This window comes from Bos mutus, chromosome 14, assembly GCF_027580195.1.
Source record: "Bos mutus isolate GX-2022 chromosome 14, NWIPB_WYAK_1.1, whole genome shotgun sequence".
NCBI lineage: Eukaryota > Metazoa > Chordata > Mammalia > Artiodactyla > Bovidae > Bos > Bos mutus.
This window is the reverse complement of record NC_091630.1, coordinates 71,514,413-71,534,366: the sequence shown is the minus strand read 5'-3', so window position 1 is coordinate 71,534,366 and position 19,954 is coordinate 71,514,413. Positions and strand designations below refer to the sequence as shown.

General features: G+C 53.2%; 1 protein-coding gene across 5 annotated transcripts in view; it reads right to left on the bottom strand.

Annotated features, from left to right (window-relative positions):
* Window positions 1–19,954, bottom strand: part of TRAPPC9 (trafficking protein particle complex subunit 9) — a 386,772-nt gene that overhangs the window by 73,651 nt on the left and 293,167 nt on the right. For all 5 annotated transcript variants that reach the window (XM_070382719.1, XM_070382718.1, XM_070382722.1 and 2 more), the window contains one exon: window positions 14,185–14,276. In XM_070382719.1, the coding sequence (XP_070238820.1) occupies window positions 14,185–14,276 (92 nt within the window). The remainder of the gene's footprint in view (window positions 1–14,184; window positions 14,277–19,954) is intronic.

Here is a 19,954-nt window from a genome sequence, read left to right as displayed (position 1 = left end):
GCCCTGTCTGGTGGCGGCTGAGCGAGAGGGACAGACCACAGGAGGAAGACCAGCTCTACTTCTGCGAACACAGGACCCCGAGGGAGCGGACCCGTCCACACCCACCTCCCGTGAGCTCCCCGCCGAGGGCGTCTCCACGGTCATGGCCGTGCACGTGGTCCGTCACTCCAGCTGCCGTCCACCCAAGGGAAGGACTGTCAGGGGAGGAGGGAGTGAGCACTCGGGCAGAATCACCAATCCACAGTCACTCGGGCCCACGACTAAAGCCAGAGCTTCTGCGTCCAGACATGCGCCCCTCCCAGCCTGGGCTGCAGGGGGCTCGGCTCGGACACCACCACCCTGGGCGACTTGAAGGAGACCCAGTCAGGCCGCCCCTCCTGTCAGGACCTGTCTGCTCAGCTGTTCACAGGGGCCAGAGGGCAGCTCTGGGCGAGGCCGTGGAGGCCGTCAGTGTAGGGCACGCAGCTGTCCCTGAACCAGGAAAAGGCATGTCTTCCCCTCTGCTGGCTGATCTCAGGGGCACAAGGAGCCCTGGGATGGCGAGCCCGGGGCCCTGACCCAGCCCAACTTCCAGATGTTCAATCTTGGGTGAGTGGTCAGAACTGTGAGCTGTTTCTCCACGCACCAAATGGAGATGCCTGTGCCCCTGAGCACGCCCCAAAGGCCAGGCCTCGAGGGCAAGGGGAAGGCCAGTGCCTGCCCCCTCCCGCCCCTGCCTCCTGGCCACACCTCCATCAGGAAGACCCAAGCTCTGCACAGCCCCACCACGTCCCTCGGGCCTCCTGAGACGCAAACACGCGCACTGTGGCCCTTTGCCCCTGCTCGGCCTTGTGCTTAGCAGGCCTAAGTCCGTCTGGTCTAGGCTGAGACACCACTGAGCAGGGATGGGCTGCCAGGGGCCCGCCCCCATGTCCTGGCACGGAAGCCGGTGGCACAGCCCCAGGGCCCCTCCTCTGATTGGGAAACCAGAAACCCCACCCGAGGCCTGGGCCTTTATCTCAGCAGGTACTTCCAAAAATACACATGGAAGGTCATCTGGCTCATCTTCTCCACGAGAAAAAGCCAACAGGAATTGGTTAAACTTAATGCCAAGTGGGAGAACAAATACATGAGATGCTTCCCAAGGCCCCTTTCGGCTCCTGCAGAGTCTGGGGCTTGGCTCAGCACCTGGAGAGCCAAAGAACTTGCCAAGGACATGGCTCCCTGTGAAGAAATGAACGAGGGAGGAGTGAGCAGACGGATAGGGGCCACCGTACGGCCTGGATCCCGCTGCAGCCAGGGAGGGTGGGCCTCAGGCAGAGTGCCCCGCCAGGCTGGGGAAAACAAGACGGAGCCAGCCCTGCCACTCCCCAGTGCGACAGGAACAGCGTCCCCTGCAGTCCCCTGCAGGGGTGGGGGGTGCTTCCCTCTGCAGACGACCCCCCTGCAGGAACCCGGCACAGTCCCCGGGTGTTGGCTGTGCTGTAACTGACCAGGCTCCCCTTCGGCCACCCCAGCAGCCTCTGGGCTGCTGCCCCCAGACGTCTGGGGCCAGCCCCCAGGTGGGGCCAGATGGCCAGTGAGGCCCCTCCTTCTGGTGGTGGGGAGGTGGCTGAGCTGCTGTGCCCATGGGCAGGACCAGGCGCCAGCTCCCCACTCGGGCATCCTACTGCTCCCTCGCCCAAGCCTCCGGCAGCAGGCCCACACTGGCCGGGCCTTCCCTGCCACGTCTAGAAAAGATGCTTTGGCCTTTGAGAAAGGCTGAGATGGCAGACTTGCCCACATGGGGAAGGCGGAGGCACCCCCTCCATCACCACCACCACCACATGCACCCCGCACGCACCGTCTCACTGGCAGCCTTGCTCTGAATGCTGCAGCTAAAAATACGCACCCACTGGTGAGACACGGAGGGCCTGCCGGCGCGGGCAGTGAGCAGCCTTCTCCCTGTGGAGGGCTGGAAATAGAAGCTGGGATTTGGGGCAACGGCGACACGCCCCGGGATGGCCAGAAAGCCCAGCGGTTCCCGGCCAGGACTCAGGCATCGAGGGCCTAGGGGTCGGCACTGCCTGCCACTGGGGGTTCAAACGCGGGTCCCGCCTGGGTCACCCGTCTGCCCAGGCAGTCTGGGTGGGGCAGGGGCACAGGGCTGGAATTTTAACTACTCAGGGGCAGGCCCGAGTGCCCTAAGAGACTCCTTGTGGAGCAGGCTCACGTTTATTATTGGTTGACTGCTGAGCCTCACGGCCATCTCCCAGGCCTTAGGTCAAGACAGTCACTGGGGTCATGAAGCCAGGACTCCAGCCCAGGGCAGCTGCCTCCCAAGTCCACCCGGAAGTGGAGGTGAGTGAGCTGGAACCAAGGCTGAGGAGAAGCGGATGCCCCTGGTCTCACCCCACTCCCCCTGCAGCCCCTCCCTGGCTGCTCAAGAAGACGGCTCAAGCCTCCTGACCAGTGCCTGCTCTTCTTGGGGGAACTGGGCCCAGATTCTGGCACAGGCCCCTCCTCACGCCCCCGAAAGCTGCCCGCACTTCCATCACTGACCTGACGCCGGGTTCCAGGTCTCAGGGCAGCAGCACAGAGGGAGTCAGAGGCCTAGGCTCGGTGTCCTGGGAGGGAGACCTCAGGCAAGGCGCCCTCCTGGCCGCACGCCCCCAGCTGTCCTCTGTGAGCCGGCACGACCGGGCCATCTCCCCCACAGGGCATCTTCCAGGCTCTGAGGCCACATGGACCTGTGAGCATCTTGCAGACTGAAAACCAGGCATATACACTCTTCAGCATCTTCCCCAGTGAAGCCAGGGAAATAAGAGGCTGATCCTGTGTCTGTACTCAAAGGGCTTCCACCTCAGATGGCGAGACGGGGGCAACTTAAGAAGAATATGGAGGCACCGCTGGCCCGAGGGCGCGAAGCTGGCACGGCCGACGGACAGAGCATGGGGCACCCATACGGGCCGGTGCTCACTGCGACTGTGCTGAGGATGGCCGGCGCAGGGGAGGCGATGGGGGCAGGGCCACAGGGGACCTGGGCCTTGGAGGAGGAAAGGCAGGGCCACCAGGGCAGTGGGCGCGACAGCCCCTCCGGATGGGCAGCAGCCTTGGGTGCTCTGCACGACACAAGGAAGCCACATGAGTCCAGGAGGAGTCTGCAACCCAAATGCTGGCCTTGCGGGGCTGTCCCTGGTGACAGGGGCTGGCAGGACAACCTGAGGCAGGGAGGACCACTGCCAGTAGGACACCCTGGGCAGCAGCACAGAAGGCAGTGATTGAGGAGCAGCAGAAGGGGCACAGGGGACGGGGAGGGAGGAGGCTGGGCCATCGGCAAGAGATGGAGCTGGGATGCAGGGAAGCTGCTAGCTGAGAGCCCCCCACGGGGTGGGGGGAAGGGGAGCAGAGACGGGGTGGGGGAAGGGTGGCATGGGCAGCAGGGAGGGGCCCAGGGCAGGGGGAACGGGGGGCCAGGGGGGTGTGGAGGGCATCTGCACCCCACTGGGATCCGCCCATGCAGGTCAAGAAGTTGAGACGCTGAGAGGGGGGCAGGGCTGGGGCAGAGGTGGGAACCTGGTTGCAGCGAGGGTACTGGCGGGTTGGCATTTCCACAAGAGAGAATGGACGCCAACTGCTCGTCGCCCAGGAAGTGGGGAAAGGGGACAGACCAGAAGGGGCCTTGCTGTGCTGGACTGGAATGCGAGTGTCAGGGTGATCTGGTGGCCGTGGGTACAGACAGGAGACACTGAGCGTGCAGGCAAGTCTGTCCTTACGGGTCCACGCATACCCTGGGCTCTGCCCTCCGAGAAGGCTGGGGAGTAGCAACTCCCTGGGACAGACAGCTATTCTCCTGTCTGCATCTCGGTTTCTAAACACTGGTCTTCACTCACGGGAATTGAGGCCCTGGGGAAAATGTATGCTGTCAGAGCAGTACCCGACAGCGAACCTGGGACCCCTGGTGCCAGGAAGCAAGGGCGTGTTCAGAGGATGATGGAGACGTGTCGACAGGAACAGGAATCAGCCCGACAGAGTGCCCACGGGGCGTCAAAATGAATAATGATGGTAACATGCTTAATCCACTGAGTAGTAAAGTAGAGGAGGGTGACTCCATGCAGAGTAAAGGGACAAAGAGTAGTATGATGAGTAGTTGGTGTTTACGAAGTTTCAAAGCACCTTCCCACAGAATGCTTAGTGATTATAAAGGAGCCTGAGAGGAGGGAACGCCAGTGGGCAGCGCCCTATCAGCGGAGCAAGGCGGCCAACACCTTTGTCTCGGCGGGACAACAGAGCTCATGGGTCATCTGAGAGGTGTGACCCCTGCCAGGGACGCGGGCACTGACTCTAACCACGAGGACACGTCACATGGACCCAGGTGGGGGGCATCCACACGTGGCTGGTTGGTGATATAGGGAAGCACCAAGGTTAAACAAAAAAAGGCAAAGCCTGAGGAACTGTCCCAGCCCGCTGGAGACCAGAGACATGCGGACTGAAGGCGGCCGTGGCTCTGAGCCCCACCCGGAACCTTCAGGAACAAAGGACACTCCTTGTGCGTAGGAAATGCAGAGTTTGGGATGACGGTGCACCAAGCCAGCCACGGACTCTAAAGCAGCTCAGAAAACAATTCTAACCACTGTGCTTGCAAGTTTTCTGCAGGCTGTCAAAAATAACACAATTGCTCCCTCCTTTTTTTCTTTTTCCTTACTTTTACTTCTAAAAGCCTAAGGAAATTCTGGCTAGAAGTCAGTAGACCTAGGTGTGAAATCCAGCTGTAGGTCACCAGCTCATCATGATTCCAGGAGGCATAAAAGTGGGGAAAACATGGACTCTGGAGTCACAGCGACTGAGCTCCAGTCTTCACTCTGCCACTCACTGGCTGAATGACCCCGCGGATGCTTTGCATTTCCGTCCCCCTAAAGCACAAAAATAACACTATCTGCTTCTGAGATAGACTGTGAAGGTTACATTATTAATCCCTTCAGCAAATATTTACCCAGCTGATACGTTCCGCCGTCACTGAAACGTCCCAGCAACCGTTTCAGGTTCTGAGAGTGTGGCAAAGACCAGGCTCTCTCTCTGGAGCTTATACTCCAGCAGGGGTGGAGAGACAAGGAGGGGGAAACCTGCATTGGTAATGAACTTTCAGAGAATAATAAGAACTGTGGAGAAAAATAAGGCAGGCATGGCCTTAGAACGTGATGGGGGAATGGGGAAACAAGAGAAGAGAGCTTGGAGAGGAAGAAAAAAAAATCATCACACAAAACAAAACCAAGAAGACACAGATCACAAAAGTCAAGATGAGTAACTACTACTAGAAAATAAAGCATAACAGAATCTATGACAGTTAAGACCAAACACATGTGCCATACCAAAGAATGTAAGTGGTCTAAATTCACTTATTAATCAAAAAGACACTGAAGTTAGATCACAAACAAAACTCAGCTCGACGCTTGATCTAAGAGAACCACATGGGGGGAAAAAAGTAATTCTCAAATGTTTAAACCAAAACAAGAGGCAAAGATACATCAACCAAACAAAAACAAAGCAAGGATGGGAATTATAGGATCATACCAGATTGAATAAAGGGCAAAAACATTAGAGGAGACAGACAAAGACACTTAAAATGGTAAAAGGCACAACAAAGTGAGAAGAATTATGACTTCTATGCACTAAAGCCCATCAGCTTTCATCCTGCACATATTACAAGACAGAATTACATTGATGGACAGAAGGCCATCAGGGTGAAGACGATCCATGTTAGCAGTAATTGTAATTCACTTCTCAAAGTCCAAGTGAGATCAAATAAGGAAGGATCTTAAAACCCTAAGCAAATTGGTAAGGTAGAGCCGGGTGACACATTTCAACTCAACACACTTAAAACAAGGAATAAGCCTTCCTTTTAAATGTCCATGGAGTAGTCAGACACAAAAAACCATCCACAAAGAAATCTCAGTAAATTCTAAGAGGTGAGAATAGTATTAAACTGATCGCAGTGCTGTTACACTACAAATTCACAACAAAAGGAGAAGACAAAAAGGCTCAGATAAAGATGAAGATGAAGCAAACTAAAATCAAAGGATGCCTGAAAATACCCAATATGAGAAATTTTAATACCAGAATATGGTTAGAGCCATACTACAGGAAGCAGAAATGGAAATCATAGGAAATAGAATCATAGGAAAATTCATAGCCCCATAAAACTAGACTAATAATAGGAAATTTTAAATGAATGATGTCCAACCCAGTAAGTGAGGGGAAAATAATATAAGCTCAAATCAGGCAGAAAAAAAATTAGTAAAGATAGAAGAATTATTGAATTAGAAAAGAGACAGCGGATATAATTAATCAAGAAAGTAGATCATGTGTTAGCTTGCTCAATCAGAAAAAAAAAAAAAAAGAGGAAGCAAAATTATATAAAAGAAGCAAAAATAGGGGGAAAAAAAACCTCAAAAAGGCAGTTAAAGACCTACAGAAATTTTCTTTTTTAAAAAGTGAGCTACGTAAGCTCTTACTGAAGTCAGAAAAATACATATGAAAGATGTTCAACGGGTATAGGGTTGATTTTACAAAACGAAAAAATTCTACAGATCTTTGGCATAATAACAAAAATACAATTAACACTAGCCTTAACGGCACCCTTAAGGAAGATTAAGATGGCAAATTTGTATTATGTGTTTTCTCGCCACAATATTTAAATAAACAAAGGAACAAATGCAAGAAAAAGACGGAAGAGGATTACCCAAGCCAATATTCAAGTACACTGTGAACTTACACGCACAAGGGTGGCACTGGCTAGTGGACAGACAGGTTAATGGAAGAGAATTCAAAGATTTTCCTACGCATATGTGAAAATGGCATTGCTTATTTATGAAGAAAGAAAAAAGTGAAGTCGCTCAGTCGCGTCCGACTCTTTGCGACCCCATGGACTGTAGCCTACCAGGCTCCTCCATCCATGGGATTTTCCAGGCAATAATACCAGAGTGGATTGCCATTTCCTTCTCCAAGGAGAAGACAAATTATTCATTAAGTAACTTGTGGATAACTAGCCAGTTTTCCGGAAAAAGAAAAGGTGGCTCCATGCCTCACTACTCACGCCTTAAAAAATTCCAGATAAATAAAAGATTTCAATGTTAAAACAACTGAGTCCATGAAAGTATTAGATTTTTTTTAATATAAGCTAAATGAGGAAAGTCTTTCTAAGTATGATATAAAAATATAAGGTTTTTTTTTTTTTAAGAGATTGCTAAATTTAAAAGAGTAATTTCCAGCTTGACTCACTCCTGGGAGCACTAGGCTACTTGTAAGGATATTTGTTGCAACAATGTTGATAATAGCAAAAGATGCTAAAGGTCCATCAAAAGATACAGAGTAAATAAATTACATACATCTTGCCTGCCATTAAAAAGACTGTTGCAGCTCCACCTACATGTGTGAGTATCTCCATATGGAAGGAGACCCAGCCTGTGTCATTAAGAAAGAAAGGAGAGTGGCAGAAAGTTCTCCCAAGGTACCCAGGGAGGTACACACACTCTGGATGTTTTATCTTCTTTTATAAATTTTCTCCCCTTTTAAAAATCAATTTACATAATTATATTTGGCAAAGGGGCCAAAGAGACAATGACTCAGCCCCTTGGCTTCCCTGCACCCACCCCCGGGCCAGCCGGGCTTCAGACCAGATGACCACTCGCCACTGCCCAGCGTCGGGGAGGGGTCCTCAGCCCGTCAGCCTCTGCTGCTGCTGACAAGCACTTCATCGGGTCTGACTCTGCGTGACCCCAGGGACTACAGCCCCCCAGGCTCCTCTGCCCAAGGGATTCTCCAGGCAACAATACTGGAGTGGGTGGTCATTTCCTTCTCCAGGGGAATCTCCCCAACCCAAGGATCATATCTGGGTTTCTGGCATCTGGGACTCACCAAAGTCTGGCTAACCTGGCCCTATACACCTGGCCTGGTCAGGGGGCCTGAGTGCTGGCACTCTTCCCAGGCACAGTTCTTTGGAACGTGGGCTGTGGGGGAGAACGCACAGCCCAGCACCATCGCTAAGCTACCTCAACATCGCTAAGCTAAGGAGATGGAGGTCAGCGGGCAGCTCAGCTGCCAGGGAAGCCTGGGCCACACACAGCCGTGTGTGTCCAAAGACACAAGTGTGGCCTTTCGCCCACGAATCTCATGACATAAACAAACTGACGATCCCCCACTGAGGCCTCCAGGTACCAGCTCGATGAGAGGACGTTCTGCAGGACTTGGGATGCGTCTCCCCGAGAGCCCCGGGAGGGCGGGAGCAGCCGGAGTTCTGGCACAGGACAGGCTGGCTGCCTGGAGCGCCTGGGTCCAGACTCCTGGGCGGAGGTGGACAATGCACGAGGGGCCACTGAGGCAGACGAAGCAACATTCAGACACGACGAACCCACAGCACCCTGCAGTGGTTCTGTCCCCAGGGAGGCCTGTGAGCCTCGTCAGGGCTGTGGGCTGTGCTTCGTCCCAAGCGCACTCCTTTGAGACAGGTGACTGCAGGTGTCAGGGTCCAGGGCTGCCTCTGGCTGCTGCTTCCAGGACAGCTGGCAAGCACACCAGGCTGCGTGGGGATGGTCTGTCAACCGACCTGGGATCCTCTACCTGCATCAGACCAGCAGTGGCAGGGATCAAGTCTAATTTACCTCTGGGTCCCCAGCACCTGGGTGCAGATGGATGGATTCACCCATCCAAGAATCTGTGTATTCCCTGTAACTTCATGCAACAAACATCCCACAAGTCTGTTTCCTAATTTGTAACAGTTCAGTTCAGTCGCTCAGTCATGTCTGACTCTTTGCAACCCCAAAGACTGCAGCACGCCAGGCTTCCCTATCCATCACCAACTCCCGCAGCTTGCTCAAACTCACGTCCATCAAGTTGGTGATGTCACCCCACCATCTTATCCTCTGCCGTCCCCTTCTCCTCCTGCCTTCAATCTTTCCCAGGATCAGCGTCTTTTCCAATGAGTCAATTATTTGCACCAGGTGGCCAAAGTATCAGAGTTTCAGCTTCAGTATCAGTCCTTCCAATGAATATTCAGGACTGGTCTCCTTTAGGATGGACTGGTTGGATCTCCTTGCAGTCCAAGGGACTCTCAAGAGTTTTCTCCAACACCACAGTTCAAAAGCTTCAATTCTTCAGTGCTCAGCTTTCTTTATGGTCCAACTCTCACATTCACACATGACTACTGAAAAAACCATAGCTTTGACTAGACGGACCTTTGTTGGCAAACTAATGACTCTTGCTTTTTAATATGCTGTCTAGGTGGGTCATAGCTTTTCTTCCAAGGAACAAGTGTCTTTTAATTTCATGGCCATAGTCTCTATCTGCAGTGATTTTGGAGCCCATAAAAATAACTGAAAAAAACTGTTTCCACTGCTTCCCCATCTATTTGCCATGAAGTGATGGGACCAGATGCCATGATATTAGTTTTCTGAATGTTGAGCTTTAAGCCAATTTTTTCACTCTCCTCTTTCACTTTCATCAAGAGGCTCTTTAGTTCTTCTTCACTTTCTGCCATAAGGGTCATGTCATCTGCATATCTGAGGTTATTGATATTTCTCCCAGCAATCTTGATTCCAGCTTGTGCTTCATCCAGCCCAGCGTTTCTCATGATGTACACTGCATATAAGTTAAATAAGCAGAGTGACAATATACAGCCTTGACGTACTCCTTTTCCTATTTGGAACCAGTCTGTTGTTCCCTGTCCAGTTCTAACTGTTGCTTCCTGACCTGCATACAAGTTTCTCAAGAGGCTGGTCAGGTGGTCTGGTATTCCCATCTCCTTCAGAATTTTCCACAGTTTATTGTGATCCACACAGTCAAAGGCTTTAGCATAGTGAATAAAGCAGAAATGGATATTTTTCTGGACCTCTCTTGCTTTTTTGATGATCCAGCGGATTTTGGCAATTTGATCTCTGGTTCCTCTGCCTTTTCTAAAACCAGCTTGAACGTCTGGAAGTTCACGGTTCATGTATTGCTGAAGCCTGGCTGGAGAATTTTGAGCATTACTTTACTACCATGTGAGATGAGTGCAATTGTGTGGTAGTTTGAGCATTCTTTGGCATTTCCTTTCTTTGTGATTGGAATTTGGCCCTGGAGTACAGAATGAAGCAGGGCAAAGGCTAACAGAGTTTTGCCAAGAGAACGCACTGGTCATAACAAACACCCTCTTCCAACAACACAAGAGAAGACTCTACACGTGGACATCACCAGATGGCCAACACTGAAATCAGACTGATTATATTCTGTGCAGACAAAGATAGAGAAGCTGTATACAGTCAGCAAAAACAAGACCAGGAGCTGACTGTGGCTCAGATCATGAACTCCTTATTGCCAAATTCAGATTTAAATTGAAGAAAGTGAGGAAAACCACTAAATCATTCAGGTATGACCTAAATCAAATCCCTTATGATTATATAGTGGAAGTGACAAATAGATTTAAGGAACCAGATCTGATAGACAGAGTGACTGATGAACTATGGACAGAGGTTCGTGACATTGTACAGGAGGCAGCGATCAAGACCATCCCCAGGAAAAAGAAATGCAAAAAAGCAAAATGGCTGTCTGAGGAGGCCTTACAAATAGCTCTGAGAAGAAGAGAATTTAACTCAGATAACCATTATACCTACTACTGTGGGCAAGAATCCCTTAGAAGAAATGGAATAGCCCTGATAGTCAACAAAAGAGTCCAAAATGCAGTACTTGGGTGCAATCTCAAAAACGAAAGAATGATCTCTGTTCATTTCAAGGCATAATCCAAGTCTAAGACCCAACCAGTAACGCGCAAGAAGCTGAAGCTGAACGGTTCTATGAAGACCTTACAAGACCTGCTAAAACTAGCACCCAATTTGTAACAGGGGGATGGTAATTATGACCTGAAGACTTGCACGGGTCAGACAAACTGCATAGAGAGTTTAGGCACAGCGTCTTGTTCCCCAATATGAGGGTATGTGGTTCTCTGGGGCACAGCAGTGGGTGACCCCACACAAGGCACCACCTGGCCACTGTCTCCCAGACGGGCATTGCCCTCGTGCCCACAAGAGCTTCCTGCACATCACAGCTCAGCAGTGTGGCGGGGGTCTGCTCGGCGATTATCTGGAGGATGTGCACTGAAAGCATGCTGTCCACGGTGTAGCCAACACCTGACCAGGGCTCGCCAGCGCAGACCAGGCGCTGTGCATCTGAGAGGCCGGGACGAGGACAGTGCTGTCAGCTGGGGAGGGAGACGGGGCAGCGCCGTGGGACAGTCAAATCAGTGTGAGAAACTGCTCGGTCTGCTAGTCACCACCACCCGGTATCCATGGAAACAGCTGGACCGGCCCTCGACTCAGGCCGTCAGGAGGCCTGCTAGGCTCTGCCAGGCTCCCACCCTTGTGGGAATGTAGCCTCCCCCAGCCCGCGGTTCTGCTCCCAGACGAACAGAGACAGGAGGCAGCTGAGTAGGGGTCCTGCCCCAGGCCCCTCCCCAGCCCTGCCGGGGCTCTGCCCTGCCCTCTGTCCCACCTTGCCCTGAGACGCTCTGCAGAAGGAACGCACACAGTCTTGGAGCCAGCCCAGAACCTGGCTTCCTCTCCTCCGGGACCCCCACACGACATCAGTCCCAGTGGGCCCCATCAGCGGCCCGGTGAGCGGCAGTGCTGGCACAGGCGCTGTGGTCTCTGGCACCGGCCCGCAGGGCAGGAGTCATGTCAGGGCCTTCCCACGGGGGCCATGGCCCCGAGACACAGAAAGGCTCTGTGCGCAGCCGGTGCGAGCAACTTACATAACAGCAAACACCTCCAAAGAGCAGAGGCACCCGGACACCAGGACAAGCAGTAAATCAGCCTGCGTCAACGTGATGAAAGGATAACGAGGACCTGAACGGCAAGTGTAAGACGTGCTCATAACGTGAGAAATACTTGTTTTCTCAAGTATTAAAAAAAAAAAGGACACAGAGTACAAGAGTGGTATGATCATCTCGGCGAACAAAATGTGAACTGGGGGACAGCAGAAAGACTTAGAAAGGCACAAAAATGAGACGAAATAGAGACTGGTTTTGGGGGTGCAAGAGTGGAAAAAGATAATTTTTCTCCATTGAATTTTTCTGATTTGCCCTGCTTTTCTATAACAAGAATATATTGCTTTTGTGAAGCGAATGAATGGGAAGGTCAAGGTTCCAGGGTAAGGAACCTTGCCTCTGAAAAACCAGGACAGCCTGAGTGATGCAGAAAGGAGCCAGTGACCCTGAGATGTTGGCTCTACGGCACAGGTGACAGGGACGGGGCAGGTGGTGTGCACTGGGGCCGGGGATGAAGCCCCAGCCCAGTGCAGACAGACGGTGGGCCGGGGAGGCCAGCCCGGGGCAGCAGGTGGGCAGACAAAACTCACGGTCTCACCTCTCGGCCCCTGACCTGGAACTACGCTCTATGGGGTGGGAAAGTCACCGCAAAAACTCGGGCTCCCACAACGCCCACGGCACCATCAACAGTCAAGAGTCAGACGTCCACTCCACGAAACAGCCCCAAAGCCTTAAAAATCCCACGTCTTTTGACTTCATAACTCCAAAACGAGCAAGCTGAGGAAAATCAGAGAAAAATGCATGCAGACGGATATTCCCTGGAAACTGCCAGACGTGGCGACAGTTAAATTAATCATGACACGGAACAGAGAGATATCACGCGGTGTTTCTGGGGCGTGTGGACCCTCGGAGACAAGACCCAGGCCGCACTGAATGCTGCTGGGGGCCTGAAGGTGCTGGGCCCACGAGACCTCCTGGAGGAAACGCCTTTGAGTCCTGATCCTGTGGTGTAACAACTCATGCATCTCCTCCAGGATACAATCCTTAATACCGGCACTGGTGTGCACATGACATACGACAAGGAAAACACCTATAGGGAGACCAGCGCAAACCCAGCAGGGTGCCCCCCACCCCATCTCCGGAAGGAGTCTGATCCCCACGGGGCTCACTCCCCATCGGCCGGTGCCTTGGAGCACTCCCTTCTTTTGACTGACTCGATGCCTGGGTACACACTTTGTGTCACTGTTTCCTAGGGCTGGATTCCTGGGGCCTGCCCAGCCCCGGGGGCAGGAGGGCTGGGTGTCCGACCCTCCTCGGCCAGCGTGTCCGGTGGAAGTCGCTGTCTGAGCCCAGGCCGCCGAGAGACAAAGTTTTCTGAGCTAGGAAAGGGAGGGACACCCTGAGAGGTGCAAACTGAGACACGTTCTGCAGAAACAACCATCCACCTCCTCTCACTTGGGCTGGACCAGCGAGGCAGGCAGATTCCGAGGAAGGAGCCCCCGGGTGTCAGGCTCAGTCCACTCACAGCTGCCACGTCGGCACTGCTCACCGGACCCCCAACAACCTTCACCCATGGGAGTGGGGAGCCCAGGAGAGTGGGCAGTCCCGGGCAGCTCGAGGGGTTCTCACAAACTGAAGACCAGTGAGGGAACATCAGGGGGAGAGGTCTGTCTTTCTCCTCCAGCCCCTGGGGTAATTCTCCTGTGTCTCTAGAGTGCAAAACCAGGAGGTCAAACTAATGAATTAACTGGAGGAAAGACCAGCTACTGACTCACAACAGTTTCTGGGTTAAAGCAGAGAAAGAAGGCACATCCATGATTGTCTGCATCTGACCCAGCACAGATTACATGTCGGGATCATTTCCAGAGAATAATACAGACTCTCATTTCAACAACAATTCTACATTTGAGCTTGTTTCTCAACAAAAATTTCCACTGCTATTTAGGAAGGCACAGACTGGGGTGAACGTTGCAGGTGTGACAGGCAACAAGCGTTCAAACACCTTGCTCTAAGCGCCACCTTCCAGCGCTCTCTTGGGCCAAGTACTGGGGTAAGTTACGGCGTTTACCAAACAAACTCAGCTCATCCAGGAGCCAGGAGGAACCACCCCCTCGCTCCTGCCCACCACGTCTTCACTCATCACTCGAGGAGCACAAGTGTCTGCAGAAGTCACATCCATGCAGACACCGTAAATGCACCACGGAGGATGCGGGTTCTGCAGCAAGGGGATCCGCACTGTCACCACGCCTGAGCTCAGAGGGCAGCAGCCCGGCCATAAGGCTGTGCTGACCGGACACCCGCAGACCAAGCTCGGGAGAGACACAGACCTCCCTGCCCAGTTCCCTGAAGACCTCGGCACACAGCAGCACCAAACGCGAGCCCGCGAGTTCTGAACAAAGGAGCGCGCACACCCAGAGGTGACGGGCAGTACTCACCCCACAGCAGAGGAGCCAGCTGCAGGTGCTCCAAGACCAGCTGGTTCAGGAGGCCCTCCACACTCGCCTCGCCCGTGCGCTTCAGAGATGGGTGAGCGTCGTTAAGGAAAACTCTGTGATCGCCAAGCCCAGGGCCCGGAGGAGAAGTTCTACAAGTTTCTTGACAGACAGGAAACCCTACACAGTGGTTGAACGGCCTCCTCCTCTCAAGGGTTGGTCAGATATGTGGGAAACAGGTATGAAGATGTGTCAAGGGCCTCTCCCCCCACTCTCCACCACCAAATCTGATAAATTGAGCTGTTGTGTGAAGAAGGGAAATCCACCCAGATAGGTTCAATCCAGCAGCCATTCTTGCTGGGGGAAATAAAGAAGAGGGAAGGTTGTTTTTCCTAAAGAGCGTGCAAACTGTGGCTCACTGTTCAATACAGCCCAACGTGTTTCTCTACACGTGTCGGTTTCATGCTGCTTCCACGTCTGTCGCGTTATACATCTTGATGTAATTACACATATTATTACGAACGTGCTCACTCAGGCAAGTTCATAATTGAGGAAGTCATACTGCCTCTCAGCAAGTATCAGTGGATGAAGAAATTGGGTTTAGAAGTGCAGAAAATAGATGTCTCCAAGGTGCTAATATTAAACAGCCCGTGTGGTCCTCAGAAACACAGCTGTAAACTGCTTTACCTTTTCCTACATAAATGAAAGCCGCAGCATTTAAGCCCCAATCAAAAGGGAAGACTATAGCTCTGACACTCTCTAGTGACCGGGAAAGTGGGGAGAATCCTGTTACTTTCCTCCTTTAGCAAGTTAACGGCACTCAACGAACACACCGAGTGTGTCTGAAGCGAGCGAGGCGTGGTGAGAAGCACTGAGCACGCTGAAATGACCGCACATGAGCCTGAAACTCGGGAGGCTCACACTCCAAGAAGGACGACAACGCAGGAACAGGCCACTGCGCCTGTCCAGCCGGAGGACAGCCGTGCCAGGATGGAGCCAGGCTGGCGGAGCAGAACAGGCCGGGGCGGGCAGCAAGGGGCGCCAAGGCCTGGAGGGAACGGAGACCAGAGTTCCGGGGTCCCTCCTGCCAGGGCCCAAGAGGGCCAGCTAGCCACACACGGCAGGGGGTCTGAGACAGGAGCTCGGGCCAAGCTGTCGGAGCCCAGAGCACGCAGGAGCCCCTGCCTACCTCTCCAGGCCTGCCACCTCCACCCAGGCCCTTCTCTGGCTACCTTGACCCTGTTTCCTTTCTTCCAAAACACCATGTGCTTTCTTGGAACTCCAGTCTCCACATTCTATGCTCTTTGCCTGGAAATGCTGCTCCCTGCCCTTTTCTGCCTCCTCACTATACTCATCCTTTAACTCTCTTCCCAGACCTCACCTCCTCCAGGAAGGCTTCCCTGAGCTGCCTCTGCTCCAGAGACCCTCAGCGACCCCACCAGATGTGTGTGTCTCCTGCTGTCTGGCTCCACCCCTGGACTGTCAGCCGTGCAAGGGCAGAGCCCTCCTAGTGGTGTCTGGACCAGTGCCCCAGTCACCGTGGCTGCTCCATGAACACTGAGGACTAAATGCACGCTGGCATGAGTCAGCACCCCAGGTAGGTGGTGCAGGGGCCACGTGCGTGTGCTCGCTTTTTCCTGTCTTCTTTCCTGACTCTCTGGGGGTTATTTTCACTTATATGAAATTAAGACTTCAGAATATGGCAGCTTACTGCCTCTTGTTTAAAAAAAAAATCATGGCAGGCTTTTGAGGCTGATCACACATGGCGCTTGAAGAACAGAAATAGTGCCTGACGAGCACAGCCAGGATGCAGAGCTCTGAAATGATCAGTTAGAAGAGCGAGTGAGCCAGTGAGTAATCACAAAGTTGCCAAGTGGCACTGGGGCTTTGGAAGCCATTCTAATAGCATATTTCTGTATTAATTTGCTCTCGGACATGAGCCATAAAATTATACAGCTGAGCTAATAAAGCCAATTACCTGCATGGGCATCCCCCTCCCCTTCGGCCCCATAAGCCACCAAAACAGCCTTGTGTCTGAGCCTGGACACAAGAACACAACCCTGGCTACCGAGACCCTAATCAGCCACTCTCACAGCCCGGATGACAATGCTATAGTGAGGACGGTGGATGCGGCAGTGGCTGCTCTTTCTTAAATACCCGGACTCTGGCGTTCAGGGCAAGAGGTCAGAAAAGAATGATGATGATAGACGGTAATTCCCATCACTACTACTGCTGCAAAGAGAGCATTTCCAAAGTGAGTCCCATGAGGGAGGCCCAGCGCTAAGTGTTTAGCATGGATCTTCTCAGTTTAAAAATACTTGCTATTTTCAAATTAAAACCTGAGAATGTGGTGGGTATAAGACAGGGACTATTATTTCCATCTCAGAGATTTAAGCAAACAAACAAACAAACAAACCTCAGGCCCATGGGGATAAGGAGAAAAGAGAACACAGCTAGGAAGTGGCAGGATTGAGTCCATCCCACCCCGGAGCCCATGATACGGCTCCCACTTTCAGATACTTTGCTATAAACACTGCACGGACTCCTCACAGTAAACTGGAAGCAGGGACCTGTGACTCCCACTTGATAAATAAGGACACCAGTGCACAGGGCCAGGACCCTGTCTGCTCCCAGCAGGAGCGCGGCCAGCCAGCCGCCTTCCTCCCACACAGAGGGCACTGTTCGTGGTGCTGAAGAGCCTGACTTCCCTTTAAGCCGTGGTCGCGAAGAGTCCGACACGACTGAGCGACTTCACTTTCACTTTTCACTTTCATGCACTGGAGAAGGAAAGGGCAACCCACTCCAGCGTTCTTGCCTGGGGAATCCCAGGGACGGCGGAGCCTGGTTGGCTGCCATCTATGGGGTCGCACAGAGTCGGACACGACTGAAGCGACTTAGCAGCAGCAGTCACCTGGGAAGGGCTTCCCCTCTGGCTCCCTGGTGAAGACTCTGCCTGCAATACAGGATAGGCAGGTTCAATCCCTGGGTCAGGAAGATCCCCTGGAGAAGAGCATGGCAACCCACTCCAGTATTCTTGCCTGGAGAATTCCATGTATGAAAGAGCCTGGCAGGCTATGGTGCATGGGGTCACAAAAGAGTTGGACACAACTTAGCGACTAAAACAGCAACACTCACTTGGGAGACTGCAATTAAGATTCCAAGTCAGTGGATGTTTTCTTGTCCCCACGATCTACTCTTGCAGCAGGGGGACTGTAGGCCACTGCTGGTGCCAGTCAGGCTTTCCAAGTCTCCCAGCCACACCCACGAGCACAAACCCATCAACAAACCCTGTGCACCTGGAACATAAGAAACCCCAAGCGCCCTGCTCAGTTCACCCAACACACGTTCATTCTGCCTCTGAGGCCTCCCACAGGCGACTTCTGGCTCTTCCAAGGAGCCACATGGCCCCTTCACAGTGCCCTCTGAGCCTGCAGCTTCCTGCCTCAGCCACAGCTGAGTTCCCTGGAGCCACCTCAGTTCACTCACGTCTCAGAGGCGGGGAGCCAAGAGGCCCAGGCTGGCCCTGGCTCAGTTTAAGCTTCCACTGCTACCCTGTACTCAAACTTGCCAGGCTGATGAGCAGGCAGCCCCAGAGCGGCCAGCTTCGAGCACCAGCAGGAAGCCCGCGGGCCACTGCTCAGCACTGGGCTCCCTGCCTAACTCCCCAGGTAGCACCGGCCACTCCGGGCCATGGGTATTTATGGCCACAACTGTTCCCGGACAAGGCCGCGGTGAGCGCCTGGGGCCAAGGCCAGGCTTCCCGTCTCCAAGTCCCTAATTCAGAGCCGCAGGGCTGGGAGGCTGTAAAAGTCAACTGGACGAGAGCTTCTCCAGGAGTGATGCAGCGGCTTTAAGTGACGACGACCCTGGGCCACAGCTTATGACCACTCACTGCCGCACCCTCGGGTTAGGGAGCCCTGCACTGAACGCCGGCCTGCACCTCGCGGCCCTCCCCGACTGGCGAGAGGCAGAGGACACGGCTCTTTGGGGACAGAGAGATGGCATGGAGGTGGCAGAAGTGACTCAGCCCAGCTCTCCGATGGTAGCATCTCCCAGTCCCTTCTTCAAGCCTAAAATCTGCTAGAAGAGAAAGGCTTACATGCTTCAAAACCAGAAAACGAGGAACAACCAGGACACCATCACTTGGGAAGGGTGATTCCCTGGCTCTGAGAGGCCTTGTCCCGCGTCCCTCACACACCAGGCTCAGAGTGGGGCCCCCGCGCTGGTTCCCCAGTAAACCCACAGAGCATAGATGGGGTCAGGCAGCCCGTAGCCCAACGGGAACCCCAACGCTGGCGGGTTCTCCACTTCAACTCCACACCTTTCAGCGGCCTGGCCGAGAACCGAGAAGCAGGACCTGTACACCCTGGCCTCACAGGCCCTCCCGCCTCACTTCCAGGACCGGGGGGTACGATCCTGCAGCAGGGACATCATGGACATCCCACACCAAACCAGGGGGCGGAGACAAGGGGAGTGGTCATTCCAGCCTCCTAAATCGAGTGCAACCACACTGCCCCTAGCCAGGAAGCCCTTCAAGCACCCTAGGGATAAAATCCCAGCTCCCATGGAGGCTACACAACTTCTCCGCAAGTTTTCCCAGGCTGATCTCTCCCCCGCAGACCTGGAGGACTCGGTGTGCACCAGCCAAGCCAAACCACTGGGACCGGTGACAGACAGGCTGTTTGCTGCCTCGGGGCCCTGACTCCCGCACCCCCCAGCCTGGAACCCTCTTCGGCCTTGGCCTCCTGGTGACCACCACCCATCTCAAGCTTGAACTTCATGTCATCTGGGACATCCTCTAGAATCCATCTCCACTCCAGCCATCACCCCAGCCAGACCACTATGAATGGACACTGTGCTTGCACCCGTGGGGGTACAAGTGCCCCCAAGAGCCTTCCTGCCAGTGGGCGGGCCTGGATCCATGCCAGCACGTCAACACCTATGATGTGGGCTGCAGGAGCTGCTGGGGATGAGAAGACTGACCAAGGTGAGGTCTTCCCTACTTTAAGAAACCCCGTCTATCACACAAAGATCATATCTTAGGACTGTTAGTGACACATCATTGTTAATTACACCTAGTCTATACCTGTGCAGAACTGTTTTGCTTACAAATGTCTCCACACATGTTGTCTTGGTTAACCTTCTGTGTGTCATGGGAACCATGGATGTGTGTGTGTTTTGTCACTAAGTCCTGTCTGACTCTCTGCGACCCCATGGACTGCTGCCCACCAGGCTCCTCTGTCCATGGTAGTTTTCCAGGCAAGAATACTGTGGGGGAGGGGTTGCCACTTTCTTCTTTAGGGGATCCTCCCAATCCAGGGACTGAACTTGTGTCTCCTGCATCTCCTGCATTAGCAAGCGGATTCTTCACCTTGGAGCCACCAGAGAAGCCTGGGGACAATGGAAATTTGTGGTCAAATCTTGGAAAAACAGATCCAGAGGCAAGGAAGGTGCAGAAACTTAATAAAATATCTTCCCTCTCATTTTCTGCCAGCCCATTAGCGTGAAACATTTGGGCACGGGCTGCAGAGGATGCCTCAAAACCACAGAGCAGTTTTTGAGATCCTGCCTGTGCGTATAGGACTGAAGTTTACCATGAGCCAGTCTGACACTTTAGAAAAACAACTGTTCATTCCATCAGCTCCTCCCGTGGGGAAGGTGCAGCCAGCGGGTGGAGGCCTGGGTCTCTCCCAAGAGAGGGAAGCACCGGACTCTGAACACCTGGCTGTCACACGTGGTCCACAGAGACCAGCCCTCAAGAGCAGCTGACGAA